This window comes from Gossypium raimondii, chromosome 12 (genome assembly GCF_025698545.1).
Source record: "Gossypium raimondii isolate GPD5lz chromosome 12, ASM2569854v1, whole genome shotgun sequence".
NCBI lineage: Eukaryota > Viridiplantae > Streptophyta > Magnoliopsida > Malvales > Malvaceae > Gossypium > Gossypium raimondii.
In genome coordinates, this window is record NC_068576.1 from 57,141,670 (window position 1) to 57,157,005 (window position 15,336).

The 15,336-nt window shown below is 32.7% G+C and overlaps 2 protein-coding genes across 7 annotated transcripts; both read right to left on the reverse strand.

Annotated features, from left to right (window-relative positions):
- Nucleotides 1-2,131: 2,131 nt before the first annotated feature.
- LOC105765689 (DNA-directed RNA polymerase III subunit RPC10) lies at nucleotides 2,132-3,567 on the reverse strand. 2 transcript variants are annotated; one of them, XM_012584893.2, is made up of 4 exons: nucleotides 3,223-3,567; nucleotides 3,034-3,127; nucleotides 2,399-2,527; nucleotides 2,132-2,294 (listed from the first exon to the last, which is right to left on the reverse strand). In XM_012584893.2, the coding sequence occupies exons 1-3, from the start codon at nucleotides 3,334-3,336 to the stop codon at nucleotides 2,403-2,405; spliced, it is 333 nt and encodes a 110-aa protein (XP_012440347.1). In that variant the 5' UTR covers nucleotides 3,337-3,567; the 3' UTR covers nucleotides 2,132-2,294; nucleotides 2,399-2,402. The 2 variants fall into 2 exon arrangements, with proteins under 2 accessions (XP_012440347.1, XP_052480895.1); XM_052624935.1 differs by having other exon boundaries at nucleotides 2,132-2,527; nucleotides 3,223-3,565.
- Nucleotides 3,568-5,231: 1,664 nt separating this feature from the next.
- On the reverse strand, nucleotides 5,232-13,294 carry LOC105765676 (uncharacterized). 5 transcript variants are annotated; one of them, XM_052625069.1, is made up of 12 exons: nucleotides 12,389-13,291; nucleotides 11,924-12,181; nucleotides 11,052-11,294; nucleotides 10,757-10,903; nucleotides 9,544-10,551; nucleotides 9,065-9,456; nucleotides 8,463-8,536; nucleotides 8,271-8,352; nucleotides 8,067-8,192; nucleotides 7,372-7,478; nucleotides 6,341-6,498; nucleotides 5,232-5,713 (listed from the first exon to the last, which is right to left on the reverse strand). In XM_052625069.1, exons 1-12 carry the CDS (start codon nucleotides 12,827-12,829, stop codon nucleotides 5,492-5,494), a joined length of 3,258 nt encoding a protein of 1,085 aa, XP_052481029.1. In that variant the 5' UTR covers nucleotides 12,830-13,291; the 3' UTR covers nucleotides 5,232-5,491. The 5 variants fall into 5 exon arrangements, 3 of the variants coding, with proteins under 3 accessions (XP_052481029.1, XP_012440332.1, XP_012440333.1); XM_012584878.2 differs by having other exon boundaries at nucleotides 9,065-10,551; XM_012584879.2 differs by lacking the exon at nucleotides 6,341-6,498 and having other exon boundaries at nucleotides 5,530-5,713; nucleotides 9,065-10,551; nucleotides 12,389-13,293.
- Nucleotides 13,295-15,336: the final 2,042 nt, after the last annotated feature.

The following is a 15,336-nucleotide window of genomic DNA, read 5'->3' on the forward strand; positions in this document are numbered from 1 at the left end:
TGTAAAACACTCCTTCCAACAAAAAATAATGAGTTAGAACGAGTGTTAAGAAAAGAAATTTACATCAATACTTTAACCATTTAGAATAACTAATGACATTATAAAAGTAAATGGATCAAATTATGCTAAATTGAAGTATAAGAAACTTAAATTTAAGTTTAAGCAATAGTAGAAGGACCAAAACAAAATTTGACTTTTCTTTTGTTATGATTACTATTATTATTAAAGAAATCAAAGTTAAGTATAATGATTTAACTGACACAAATATATTAGAATTATCCATTAACCATACAACTTACAATGATATGATAATTAATTTCATTAGAGGAATTTTAGGTAAATCACACCCAAGTTCACTAAACTATTAGTAAGTTTACTTTTGGTCACTCAACTTCAAAAAGTTACAAAATAGTCATTGAACTATTCAAAAGTTTTCATTTAAGTGACTAAACTATTTGAATGTTTTATTTAAGTCACTAAACTAATTGAATATTTTTATTTAAGTCAATGGACTGTTAAGTTACTTTTTAAAGCCCGACTAGTAAGATCCAAGCGGCTATTTTTCCGATGGATCAATATTCATCAGCGGGTAGAAGAACATATCTTAAATTTAAGTTGATCTGACAATCAACATCGAAAATTGGTGTAGGAGGTGCGAATAGAGAATGCCACACAATAGTAAATTTAACAACCCAATGACTTAAATGAAAACTTTCGAATAGTTAAGCGATCATTTTGTAACATTTTAAAGTTGAGTGACCAGAACAAAAAGTTACTAAAAGTTCAATGATGTTGGGTGTAATTTACCCATTTTCGGGGGGTTAAATATGACAAATAAAATAGTATAAATAAAATGAAGCACATGTAGAGGGATGGAGCAAAATGCTAAATACCCAAATGTAATGGGTATTTGGGAAAACGACACTAACAACCCTTATGATTAGATATGGTAAGAAGCAATTTTTTTGGATTGCATACTCTGCGGCTCATCACCTATAATTTACTTTTAAATCATTAATCATTACAAACTAATTTGTTGGGGGGGGGGGGTTTATAAGATGACAAAAGTTCAAGAATATTTAGACAGCAAATTGATTTTCATGTCAAATCTTTTCTATTCTTTTTGCTAGCTTGCAAAATCCCTTTTATATATATATTTTTTATTTGAGATGAGGCAGTGATGGGTGTTGTTTAACATCAGATTTGAGGGATGGATAATGTTTAGGGATTGGCTCTAACACTTAATGTCAATCAAAGTCTTTTGTCATTACACCATGAGCTCAATTGACAATGGTACATAAAAATTTGGATGCGCCATTCCAACATTATATAAATCTAATACTTAAGTTCAATTCATTCATATAATCGAAGAATTGCATCAGGTGCAATAGTGGAGTCAGAAAATTTCTTTTGGGGGTCGAAATTAAATTGTATATTTTTTTCGATAGTAAAAATTTAATTTCACTATCTTTATAATTTTTAAAGGATTAAATCAAAATTTTATTATTTTTGAAGGGTTAAAATACAATTTTATTATTACTAATTTAAAATTTTATAAATTATAAAGAGCTTAAATAAAAAAAAATCAATTTTAAGAGGACAGGCTCTGCCAACCCCACCATTGATTAGGTGGGTGTAGGAAGACAATAAGACCCAATTCTATATTAAAAGCCTCCGCTAGCACCATTTTCATCTTTGGCTGTCTAGCACCGTCTGTGTTCGAGGAACAGATATCAAAACTCATATAACTATTTTTAGTGATTAATTCATTTGGTCTCAAAACTCATTACTTTTTTGTGTGTGTTTATTTTAATCTGTGACTTCATTTGGGAAAAGATGAAGAGGAAAACTTCAGTTCTTTATATGTCATATATAGATATATATATATTTCATAGTATAATATGAATCTAAACAATAGATATCCAAAAATATTTACATCCTTTTAGATATAATGATTTCCATGCATGTATTTATATTATAATTTATCTTTCCTTTATTTATACCATACTTTAAATTATAATTAAAAAGAAAAGTCTATAGCTTTCCTGCTCTATAACATATCACTCAGTTTCTTTTTCTTTCTTTTTTTTTTTATAAATTATCTTATATTTTACTTTTACCATCCATAAACTACAAAACATATTCTTTATTTTTCTTTTGCAATAATCAGTACAACCCACGAGTTCGAAAAGGTAAACCGTCGATCATGAAATGCGTTCCATTCTCATGAGCAAGAATTAAACTTCCGACCACCCAACCACATGCAATGAGATGAGCAAAGCTGAAGAGTTTGTCTATTTTGCCAAAAAAAAAAAAGGATTAACTCAAGAAACTGAAAATTTGCAACTCAAAAATCATGTCCACAAAGACAGGGCCTAATAAGAGAGGGAAATAATACGTAGTCAATCCTCACGCCACATCTTTTCGCATTTCAAGCACTGATAGAATGTTGTTGCCGGCTCATCAGCTGACCGGATCTGCACCTGTGAGAAAAGCGCCCTCCCATGGCTACAAGAAGGGCATGTTGCTGCAAGACAATAAAGAAAGAATGTTTACGAGGCAGCAACAGCAAGGGACGGCACTTAAAGTTGACTTTCTCAAACAGCAATCAACCACGAGAGTAAGAACACATAAAAGATGATTGTGGCTCAGCCTTGCAACTCTCAACTGCCAATTTTTACATAAGATTTCTCTCCCAACAAGAATGGATAATTATACGACAGTCGAAAAGAAGTTGAAGAAGTAGACGAGATCAATCCTCGTGTCCAGCACAGTGATATAGGGATATCCTCCAAACACATAGAAAATTCAAACTATCTCGAGAATCCCCCATGAGAAAAGATCATCGTAAGAATCATAACTACTACAACCAAACGTTCAATACATCAACAACATGGTTTTGACTTCAATTCAGCATGATCATGTATCTCATAGAACCAAACAAACACCGAAAATTTCACACTTCACAATTTGTAACCACAAAAGGCAATGAAGAATAAGAAGCAACATTCAGTAATAAAAATATTATATTACCATCAGTCTCAGACCCGCCCATTTTCATATCTTCTTTGTTGAAAACGGGTTCTATTTCTTTCTTAACAAGATGCTGCCTTCTCTTTATTTTAACCTATTACAAAAATCAAAATCAATCCACAAAATAAAAAATTTGACAACATTCGCGAAAATAAACTCGCATTAATTCAAAATAAATAAATAAAAAACCTTGTTCTCAAGGTGACAAACGTAAGGACAAGTCGGGCAAAAGAACCTCGAAGGCCGACCCATATGCGGCAACTCATACTGTAACATGTTCCCACAACTTGGGCAAAACTCCATTTTTTTTACCACAGTCGGAAAACCTAAGAACTTGTGTTTTTTTTTTCTCGATTCCTCTGTTTTTGGAAGTTTCAACCAATGTTCTGTTCTTCACTTCTCTCAACTGAAGGTGACCCTTTGTTTCTGTCGGCCGCCGTCTCAAGTTGGTATCGCCACCGGATAAAAGTGCAAGATGGGAGAACGACAAATCAAAGTGATGAGGGAGAGAATAGAACAAGAAGTAAAGAATAAAATTGATCAATTTATATTGGGCCATATTATATTAGGTTAAGAAGCATCATCAGGTTCAATTGGTTAGAAATGGCCTCATAATTTTTATTTTTCAAATTATATTATATTATATTATATTATATTTTTCATTTATTTTTATTTTTATTTTTAATATTGAACTGGTGGTTCGGATTGGAAATTGATAGTTTGACCGGTTCAAACATCATTCCAGTTATAAAAACATTAGTTTGCACTATAATTTATATATAAACATAATTTTGAAAAGACTTTTGAATTAATAAGAGTACCCTTTATTATTAATTATATTACTAAATTGATATTTGTATAATAATTTATTAATATTATTACGTGATAATCATAACAATGATATTATGTTATATTACAAAACTTTAGATAATAAAGTTAAAATAAACAAGATTTACAAGCTAGATGGAATTTGAAAATATATTTATTAATATTATTTTGATACGAGGATAGATAATTTTAGGGATGAAATCTAAACCCTAAACTAAGATTTCATTTTAATGATTATCTTTTATCACTACACCACAGACTCAATTGACAATATTAATTAAATATGTACAAGTCATTTGCTATTCAATCATTATATAAATCTAATACATACTTCAATTTGTTCATATAATCAATTTTAGGAAAATGATATTTAATTTATGTGAACTTAAATCTCGAATTTTGTTGTTTGTTTTCGTGATTTTATCTTTAATCTAAGACTTCATTTAGGGAAAAGATTGAAGGAAAACTTCAATTCCCTTTTGTATATTTACATATAAAAATTTATTCCATACACAGTTAACGAATGCTTTTAAACTTCACAAGCGAGCGAGTTAAGGATTTAACAAATATATTATAAAATGAAATAAAAATTAAAAATTAGTTATATAAATAAATATAACACTTGTTATCCTCTCAATCAGTCTAAAAAGACTCCACTGATTATATCAAATAATTATCCTATATATATATATATATAAATAATTCATAATATGAATATAATAAAATGTCCACTCATGTATATATATTATAGTTGTACTTTTCTCTATCCATACCACACTCTAAAGTGAAAAAGCTGAAGCATTGATTCAGTGCTTGTAAGGAAGGATGCTATTATAAGTAATATAAATTTAAGAAAAGAAAACTCAACCACCACCTTACACTATAATAGTTATGTTTTATTGTAAACTATAAAATACACTATCTGGTAATATATTATACTTATTTAACTTGATATGATCTAAATTCTACCCAAAGCACGATCTAAATCTCAATATATAACACCATATCTTTGGATATAAAAAAGTATCAACTTCTTCCAAATAATATCACATTGAGTACCCAAAAAATGTCAAATTCTATTAAAACGCTCTAAATCCCACTAAATATCACTGTAATCTTTAGGTATCAAAATGTATTGATCTCTACCAAATACAGGTATCATATTGGACCAATAAACACTCGGGTACCAAATTATAAAGGAAACCAAATTAGAAGAAGAAATGTCAAATTCAGGTACCAAATGATATATTTAATCTTTACAATACCATTAGAAAGAACCTTCCAAGCAAATACTTGTACATCTTGGGCAAACATCCAAGAGAACATACTCTTAATCAAAATATGCAGAAATTTGGCTAAACTAAATATGATGCGACTAAAAAAGTCTCAACATCCATAAATTTGATTTGCTAAATCTACACACTGTACTATACCTGTACATTTGAAATTTTTTTCACTTCTAAAAAGAATACAAATCAAAGAATACTAACACAAAGTCATGAACTTTGGCGCACACAAACACACCATGACCAACCACAAACAAAAATCCCACACAAATGAAAGCACCCAATCAAAAGAATGAAATGAATATGGAACATGAAAGAAAAAAAAACAAACACTAAAAAGACACTCATGATTTATATCTTACAAGCAATGGAGATAATGTCATCCCTAGATGGATTGCCTTCACCAATGCCACAAATTGGGATAGACTTTCTTGAGAGAACCACTTCAGTTTCCACTTCTTACTACTCATACCAGCCCTTTTTTGCGTTTTGGTCGAGGAACCGGCTTTCGATGTGCTGGACTTAATGGGTAATGTTATACAACACGTCTCTCCTTGCTTGATGACCTAAAAAGTACAAACCGGATTAACAATTACCTTCCCTAGACTCGACATCAATAGTAAGTAAAACGAAAAGGAAAATTGTGTATGTCATGGTAGATATAATCCCACTTTCTACATGGATTTTAGAAACAACAGAAAAGGAGATTTTGGGTAAAAATACCATGGAAGCCCTTGTACTAGGTATCAGATTGCATTTTGCCCCCTCTACTCAAAAAATAGGCAAATTACTCTCTGTACATTAAATCAATGAGCAAGCTGGTCCTTTCTGTTAAAAGTTCCATCCATTTCTATTATTAAATACTAGAATGGCTAACAGAAGAACCAAACAGTGACTTGTAGCGTCACGTGTACGTCAGCGGGACCAATTATTAATAGTAGAAATAGATGGAATTTTTAATAGAAGGATAGTTTCTTTTTCATCTAATGTATACGGACTAAATTGCTATTTTTTAGTAGAGGGGACAAAATGCAATCCGACTCCTAATATAAGAGCCTCTATTGGTACTTTTACCGGAGATGTTGCTGTCTATTTTGAATGTATCAAGTATAAACCAAAAAATATGGTCATCTTCTACATGCAATTTTAACCATTGGTTGCAGAATGCAAGACAAAAATACTAGAAAGGTTACCATCTCTGATATGTCTGCGATGTCACAGCTTGAATCAAGGGAGAAATATGGACTGGAACATGCATTGTTTAGGAGAGAACTAAACTGAAAGATGTCTTCAACGCAAACAAGCACATGTCCTCCGATAACAAACAATGATCTTGAAAACCACGGTTCCTCTGTCCAGTTTTCACATAAAATAAGATTAAGCATTATCAAGTCCAAGGTTTATGTGTATATGCCTTTGCATTCGCATGCAAGTGGGAGCTTAAGAATGCTAGATGAATAGTTGATAATCAAGTGTTGTCATATAATCCAAAGAATATAAACTGCTAAATATAATCATACAACTGGTAGAAGTACCATGGAGGCCCTTGTACTAGGAGTCGGATTGCATTTTGCCTCCTCTACTAAAAAAATGGGCAAATTAGTCCCTCTACATTAGATCAAAGAGTAAATTGGTCTTTATGTTAAAAATTCCATCATTTCTACTGTAAAAAATTGGTTCTAGTATGTCAAAATGAGGTATACATAGCACACCACATATAATTGTCAAGTTATTCTAATAGCAATGCCAATTTTTAATAGTAAAAATGGATGAAATTTTTAACAGAAATGATCAATTCGCTTTTTGATCTAATGTACAAGGAATAATTTGCCATTAAAGGAGGGAAAATGCAATATGACTCCTAATACAGGGGCCTCCATGGTACTTTTTAGCCCTCAGAGAAGGAAACATATGAGGCATCCTACAAATTAGTCAAGGGTTCTGGACAAACAAACACACAAACACAGACTCTGCAATATAATCTATCGGCAAATACAACCTGTTGACATCTTCCTATTGACATTTTCAAACAAACACCAAGTCAAGTCAACCAATCCCATTCATCTAAAGTTTCATCTAAAGAGCAACCAAAAGTTCATCAGGATTTGAAAGAACAGAACTTTTCAATCCTTCCCGTTCCACACAAAATTATTGGTAACATTCTAGAGATGACAAGTAAATTAAATAAAACAAATCATAACAGGATAAAATTCATTGAACATACCTTCATGGCCACCTTGCCAGAAAAGCACCATGGAATATTGGAAAATGCTTAATTTTAAACCTCCACATATTTGTTTCTCAAACAACTCAGCCTGAACCTGCTCCAAACTGCCATTTAAATTTCCAAACCTCAATCTATCATGACAAAGAAAATGTATGTTGTATGGCAGTTATTGAAGTCAAAACTAATCATTATTATAATCCACGTCCCATTTGTTGTAAGATTGTTGATCTAGAGTGGTTTTTGGAGCAGTGCATGCAACTTATCCACATCCATTGAGACATAGGTAAGGAAAAATATTTGAACACAGAGATAAATAAACCGACACTAATATGAAATCTAGGAAACACAGATATGGACACATAATATGGGTAGAACATGAGTTCTATAAAATACAAGGTTCCACTCAATGTTGATTCCATTTGAGAGGGAAAAGAAAAACTTTATCATGCAGCTAGGCATTTTATGTGCCATCACATGGCCAACATATTTTGCCACATTGGAGTGGTGTTCATGTCGGACACATGTCCGACACTTGAATACTCCTACCAGAAGTGTCGCTGCTTCATAGTATGAAATTCATTTTAGGATGGATGTCCAGAAAAGTATTTATGTCACATAAACACACAGAGACACATACAGCTGGTATTTTAAGCATTAAGTTTCATGGTTAAGTAAAAGAGTATTGAAATCACCTTCTTAAAGAACATTTATCATTTGGTGTGGATGAATCAGAAGCTTTCAACATGAAAAGTAATTGACTTGATTTCTCGATGCTCCTTGTTACGAACAAGTATGCTACACTCCCTTTGACATACACCCTATTCAACAATAGAAAATATACAATTATAGAGGAATGATTAGTTTCTTAACTTCCATTGAAGTTATAAATCACTAACCTCACAACCTGAAGACTCAGACCAACTAAAACCTCTCTTATATCTTCAACCCTATGGGAACCTAATAAATCCAAGATACTCTCTGCAACGAGATCAAAGTGCACACCATAATGAAATTTGGCAATCCGCACAAGAAATTTTGTCAACAAACACTGAAAAGACTATCAACAAATGACTACTTCATAATCCAACCTGATCCATCAAATGTGACGCCAACAAGCAGCACATATAACTTCTCCTCACTGCTCAATACTAGAGCTACTTCTCTGCAGAAACAAGGAAAGCAAGGAATTATTTAGAATTCCAAGACCTCAATTTACAAGAAAGACCTGGTTGGTGTGGGTTTATGACAAATCATAGCTAATATAGAAACACTCAAAAACCATAACAAGCAAATAAGATCAATGATTTGCACAAGTACCCAATGTAAACATTTCTATTTTACTACAGGCATACAAGAAATGACCTAGAAAAATCTAGCCTAAAACACATTAGAAAACCACGAAGATTAGCACCAAAAAGAGAGAAAATTTCCTCAGAGAAATAGGTTCACTAAAATACATGAAGGGCAAATACAAATGCAAAAAGAATATAAAATGGTAATTGATTGACACAACTTCACAAAAAATTCCTTCGTAAGACAATAATATTAGATGCTATTGTGCATTGAAACTCATTATCAAAGTAGTGTCAATCTATCGCCACTAATATGATTTTGAATTCCCTAGCAGGAGACTGGAAAGGCCTCATCACAACAAATTAAAACCCTTTTTCCTTTCTTTGGCAGCACTTACCTTTCTCCACAAAAAGGTTGGTCAACCATGCAATTGCAACGCATGTATGACCTACAAGCCTCATGAACCGTCAAATCAGCAACATTTTTATTGAAATAGTCCTCAATAAAATCGTTCTTCCCCTGAGAAGAGCACTCAGCACCAGAATATCTCACAGCATTATCAACTTGTGGTATTGAAATAGCTTTTTTAATCTGGTTTTTATCAAAACCTTTTTTATGATCACTACCATTTAAAGAGCGCTTCCCTTTCATATCTTCAATATCAACCCTACTAACCTCCAAGGTGCCATTTGATTCTTGTGGTACCTGTTGACAGCTATTCTCTTCCAACAGTGAAATCACTCTTCTTTTTGGTTTCCTTCCGCTTTTTCTCTTTTCAAACCAATCAGCCTCTTGGTTCACAAAAGAAGATATCTCTGGATAATTAGAACCTGTATCTAACTTACTGTATGGTTGCAGGGATTGGTTCATACTTACAATTTTGTTGATCCTGAGGGTTTGTTCAGTGCATGAATCAATTATGCCGATGCCATTTTGACTCCCATGTGAAGTGTTATTTCCTTTTTCATAATAAGTATGTGCAAAAGAATGCAATGGAGAATGCCCTTTAGTGCTCCCATTGGGATATTCCTGGACAGGTATCCCAGCTTCAGAGTAATCATCTTCACTGCAGCTTGTATCACTGTCAGATGATGCTGCTGAATAGGACTCTGCTGATAACTGCAGAATTTCTTCCACCAAATTATGGCGACGATGCAGAAGGTCCTTCTGATAATGAGGTGGCGATCCAGGGTTAGCAGATGAGGAATTAGACTCGGTCATAATACCAATAGTATTCAAATGTGATACTACGGCATTTTGAACCATTCTATTACTTTCATCAAGGGCAAAAATATTACGTTGAGAACTCTCAGCTAAAACGGATCCGCTACTACCCTCATCGTGCAAGTAAGATTTCTGATACTCGTGTTTTACATCCATTGTTCTCAAGCCTGGTAAAGTGAACCCACCAGTAATACCTGACGAAAAAATATGGTCAAAATATCTGTTGGCATTCACACTGCCAGACGTGTCTGCAAAAGAATTATCAGATTCCAAAATGTTCATGCTACTTTCATCTCCTGAAGCTTGAACAGAATCTGAAACATATCTAGAACTTTCACTAAGATGCCTCTCGCTTTTCCCACCTTTCTTATAATTTTCTTTCCCAGGATGTAACATAGCCGCATTAAAATTACCATCATCAGCAAAATCCTCAGAAGCATGATCCATCCAGTCCTTGAACTCTCGCAACCAAAGAATAGAACGCTCTTTCTTCAATTGTTCTACTCTTTGCATCAAATCAACTATTTCAGCCTCATCCTCAGATATGATGTTCTCTTCTCCGCTTCGCATTTCATTACCGCATGACAAAGAATCTTGATCAGAACAAATGTAAGAACTATCTTGTTCATTCTCAATCAAAGCAAGTCGAGACGCCTTTCTCTGCAAGAAATTAAAAAGATTACCACCTATTAACAATCATAAACAAGGTATAATAAATTATGAAGTACGTGAACAACCAATATTGCATCAAATGCATCCAAAAGACTAATCAGGGTGCCAAAATTTCACCACAAGGAGAGGGAGGATGGATGACTGCAAAGTTAAAAAAACATACAAATTTGAGAATTAGTAAAGCTTTACGCACCCTCTTTTTGTTGATACCCTCCTCTCCTTCTGCACCTTTTGCAGGAGAGTAGAATCCAAAGCTGGAAGGTCGCTTCTGTCTGCTGGCAACAATAATCTTCCTCTTCCAATACTCTCTGGTGCTGATTGCTTTGTCATCTAATTTCAACTAGTCAACCGTATAATAGAACAATGAATAACGGTATGATTAGACGGAAAACAAGATAGAAAATAAAAATATAAAATGTTTTACCAAAGAAGCACAGAAGTTCAACAACCAAAACATCCATCTCCAAATAGATACCTGTAAAACTTACATTTTCAGGACAACTGAAGTAGCTGAATACTTGTGCGCGATACCATCGGGCACAACATAGTGGATTCCCTTCAAGCCATAAGCTTCGAAGAGATGGGAGCCCTCCAAGGAACTCCAACTCTAAAAAATTGGAAATAATATTGTAGGAAACATCAAGCCCTTCAAGAGACTTCAAATTTTCAATCCCACGCAACGTCGTTAGAGAATTGTTCCTCAAAACAAGTTTAACAACATGACAGGAGACCTGCATTTTTCATCAACAATGATGTGTAGGTCCAAATAGAATTCCTATATCAAAATATTTGGTCAAAACATCAAGGCATACACCTTGTAATAAAAAAAAAGTTTAAGAAAGTTTTCCATACACAATTAAATGAATGTCAGACCACTGAATCTTTAAACAGACATATAATCTAAAATTGTGTATGTTTAATTACAAGGTTTCCATACACAATATTTGGTCAAAACATCAAGGCATAGACCTTGTAACCCCTTCTTTCCTTTCCTTTCCCTACCCTCCCAATAATCTAAAATTGGTGTTAAAGTAGAACTCATAATTTCCTTAATGAGTTCTTTTATGAATAATACCTAACAAGCTTCTTTCGTCAATAGCTCCACAATCTTTCAAAAATGATTAAACCAAAACAGGAAGTACTAAAATGAAACTCTGACAAAATGGATGCCATATGGGCAATTGCACAAGTAAAAACACAGCAAAAAGCAGTCTATTTAACAAAAGTACTATGTGAAAGAAACCTAGAGTCAAGGCAGTTGATAATGCCTTACCAAATACATACATCCATTTATCAATTTTTGAGCATCAAGTCAAAACCAAAGTCACAATTTCATTAGTAAATAATCCAAGTAACTTACCTCACTAAATGATGAGATGGATCGCAGTTGATTGAATCCAAGGTCCAAGTGCTTCAACTTCACACATTTCCGAAGATTATCCACCTTTGCAAACTTGTTTCGACTTAAATCAAGCGTTTCAACAGCAGGAAGAAGGTTCAAAGACTCATCCATCAGTAACAAGCCATTGCATGCACAAGAAACAAAGGACAACCGGTTCCACTGTGGAGAGCCCTTTATCTCAGCAATTCTACTAGCAAACACATGTCGCAGAGCATCCTACATAATTTTGAAAAACAAACATAACCCATGAATTGTTCTGAAATTCTAGCAGTAATTCACCTACTAATAATATTACTAAGTTGTCATTAAGAGACCAAAAGAAGGAATAGTATATTACAGTTCATAATACTATAAACTAAAATAAGGGTAATTGATTCTTAGTTCGTTGGTTTAATAAATGCAAAACATCCCAAATAAACTCACAGTTGAATTATGACAAACAATCTTTTCCAAAGTATGCCTCAATTCAAGCAACCCTTTAGCTGCTGAAGTAGACAAATCACAGCCTCTAAGTTCCAAAACCTTCAATCTCCCAAACGGCAACAAAGAGAGAGGAGTGGGATCACGCGCAGGCGGTGGCAAAGCAGACACCACCTTAAGAGTCGTCAACAGCCGCAGAATCCGACGAAGTTGTTCAAGCGCCCGGTGGTCCCCAAGGTCCGACACGTAAGCCCGTAGATAGTCAACTGGAGCTCCGGCTAAAAGCCTCTCGAGTTCCTGCAGCGCCTCGAGCCGTGACTGTACGTAGTGAAGCCCTGCCGGGTTAAGCTTCAATACCTTGGTCCCTTCGATCAAAGCCCCAGCCTGGTCATCGACAAATTTAACCAGCTTCTCAAGGTAGCGATCCCCTGTGACGATCGCCATTGGGTAAAGTAGTAGAATTAGGGTTTAGAAACAGAAGGAAATCATCCGTTGGCTCGCATCAAAGCTCACACATTCAACTCCCACACTACACAAACATGTATACATATACATGTATATATATCAGAACTCTTAAACGAATTCAAAATAAGAGATCAAAGGGAAAGAGAAATGGATTCAAAAGAGTGATGAGGTTTTTGCTTTTGTTATTAAAATCATAACATAATTATAGGAGAAGAGGTTCAAAGGAAAATTTGGGACTGGGGAGATAGACACACGGCCTTGAGATGGACAGAGATTTTCTTTTTTGGGGTTTTCTCTATTTTCAAAGGGGATTTTGAGGATGAAGATGATGATTAATTGGGTCAAATGATTGAGTTAAACTTTAAAAGACTTTGGCATTTGTGAAGAACTGGATTTTTTTTTCCTTCGAATTTCCAAAGGGATTGAAAGGAAGTTTCTTTACTGTGTAAATAAGATATTTTATGTTTGTACATTATTGGAAATAATTTTGAATGCTTCAATGTTAAGTTAAATGTAAAGGGATAAACTAATAATTAGTCCTTCAATTTAGTAACCTTTTCACTTTAGTCTTTGAACTTTTTATTCATATTAGTCCTTGATTCGTAAACTTGAATTCCATACTACGTGTGACATTATAAAATTAATTTGAATTTAGTAATTTTCTATTTTAGTCTTTAAACTTTTTTTATTCGTATTAATCTTTAAATAGCACGTGTTTTTGTGACATTATAATATTGTGCTGCCATCACCTAAAAGTTTCGAATTTTTTTATTTTTATTTTTAATTTTAAATTCATTTTAGTCCTTCAACTTTTTATCTATGAACACAACAAGTTTTTCTAACTTGATTCATAACCTTAATGATATAACAGTATAAGATTATACCGAATTTAATAATTTTTTCATTTTCATTTTTAATTTTTTATATTAATCCTTGAACACAATAAATTTTTGTATCTTAATTCATAAATTTGGATTTCATTAAAAGTATGATATGATATTGAAATTAAAATTAAATATAAAATTCTAAATTTGTTTTTATTAACTAAATAAGCCTATATAATTTTATATTTATATTGAATTAAAATCTAATCGAATTTTTAAAATAAAACTCAATCAAGCTTGAATTGAGTTTCGAGCCCCAAAATTTAAGTTAAAGTTAACTAAACTCAGTTGCATTTTTTATCGCTACTCTGTTAAAATATCTCTAGTCAGCGTTCACTTCATTTTTCTTAAACTCTTCATTAACTCAAGTTTCAGAAAACATCATATAATAGAAGTTCTAATGTCGCGTAACTTTTTTTTTACAAAGCCTCCAATGATCTTAGCGCAAACAACTTACTCTCAATCCAACATTTTACTAAAAAATATAAATAATATGTACCATTTGTGAGGACTTAATTCGAATCTATCTCAGTCTTGATAAAAACACAATCCACACCTTTGTAGTGTTATGAGGAGAGGGGGGATCCCACTTAATCAACTAAAATTATATTCTGAACTTGCTAAGCAATTGTTCTCATATTGAGGCTTATTTTCTTTTTCTTTGTCTGAGTTAATTATTGAAAACCCTATAATTCAAGTCTCAATGTGGAAACAATTGCCAACTTTAAGGCTTAACTTGAATAAAAAAAATTTATACCCCAATATAAAAAAAATTACCAAATTCAAACCCAAAAATAATTTAACCCTATAGAAAATGTCACCTTCCTTCAAAGAGGAGGGTTTTTTTTTTAAAGAACAAAACTTTTGGTGCATTATGACTATCCTTTTGTAAACATTTTATAAACTTTGTTACTAATAAATTCATTAAATTCATTTTGTGTTGGAATTTGGTAATTATTTTATAATTTTTTGTCCAAGTTAAGTAGTAAATTTGACAATTGTTCTCACATTTGGACCTAAACTAGGCAATTATTCATACATTGTGACTTGAACTTTTTTATTCAAATTAATCATTGAACTTGGTAATTGTTCCCATATATTGAAGTTTGAACTTGACATTTGTTCCCACGTTGAGCTCTTAACTTTAGGGTTTTAAAGGAAATATCATGGATAAATTTGGACAAAAAAAATTTTAAGTCCCAATATGAAAATAATTGAAGTTTAGGGTCTGGCTTATACAAAAGAAAAAATTCAAGCTCCAATACGGAAATAATTGCGAAATTTAGAGATTAACTTGAAAAAAAAAACAATTCAACCCCAATAATTACCAAAATTAAACCTAAAAAGTGATTCTACATCTTAATAAATTGAGCAATATATTTAAAAAATTTGAGATATCTTTTACCAATCTATTACCCAAATATATCTCAATTTAATATTTGATGTTACAATCACAAGAAATCACTATAAACAAAATAATTAGCTTGACACAAATTACACATTGTATGCTTAAAATTCTTAAGATTTTCTCTAGCATTAAGTCAATGCACTCATTGGTGGTTTTCAACTACTAAATGTTAAAAGGAATCAAGTTTAAAATTT

Excerpts from the sequence above, each read along its gene's own strand:
- LOC105765689 (XM_012584893.2), bottom strand. The coding sequence starts at position 3,336 with ATGGAGTTTTGCCCAAGTTGTGGGAACATGTTACAGTATGAGTTGCCG. Across the intron at positions 3,128-3,222 it reads TTTGTCACCTTGAGAACAAG|GTTAAAATAAAGAGAAGGCA; the intron begins GTTTTTTATTTA and ends TTTTTGTAATAG. Across the intron at positions 2,528-3,033 it reads GGGCGGGTCTGAGACTGATG|CAACATGCCCTTCTTGTAGC; the intron begins GTAATATAATAT and ends ATTGTCTTGCAG.
- LOC105765676 (XM_012584878.2), bottom strand. The coding sequence starts at position 12,829 with ATGGCGATCGTCACAGGGGATCGCTACCTTGAGAAGCTGGTTAAATTT. Across the intron at positions 11,295-11,923 it reads CCATCTCATCATTTAGTGAG|GTCTCCTGTCATGTTGTTAA; the intron begins GTAAGTTACTTG and ends TGAAAAATGCAG. Across the intron at positions 8,193-8,270 it reads CTGAGTCTTCAGGTTGTGAG|GGTGTATGTCAAAGGGAGTG; the intron begins GTTAGTGATTTA and ends ATTGTTGAATAG.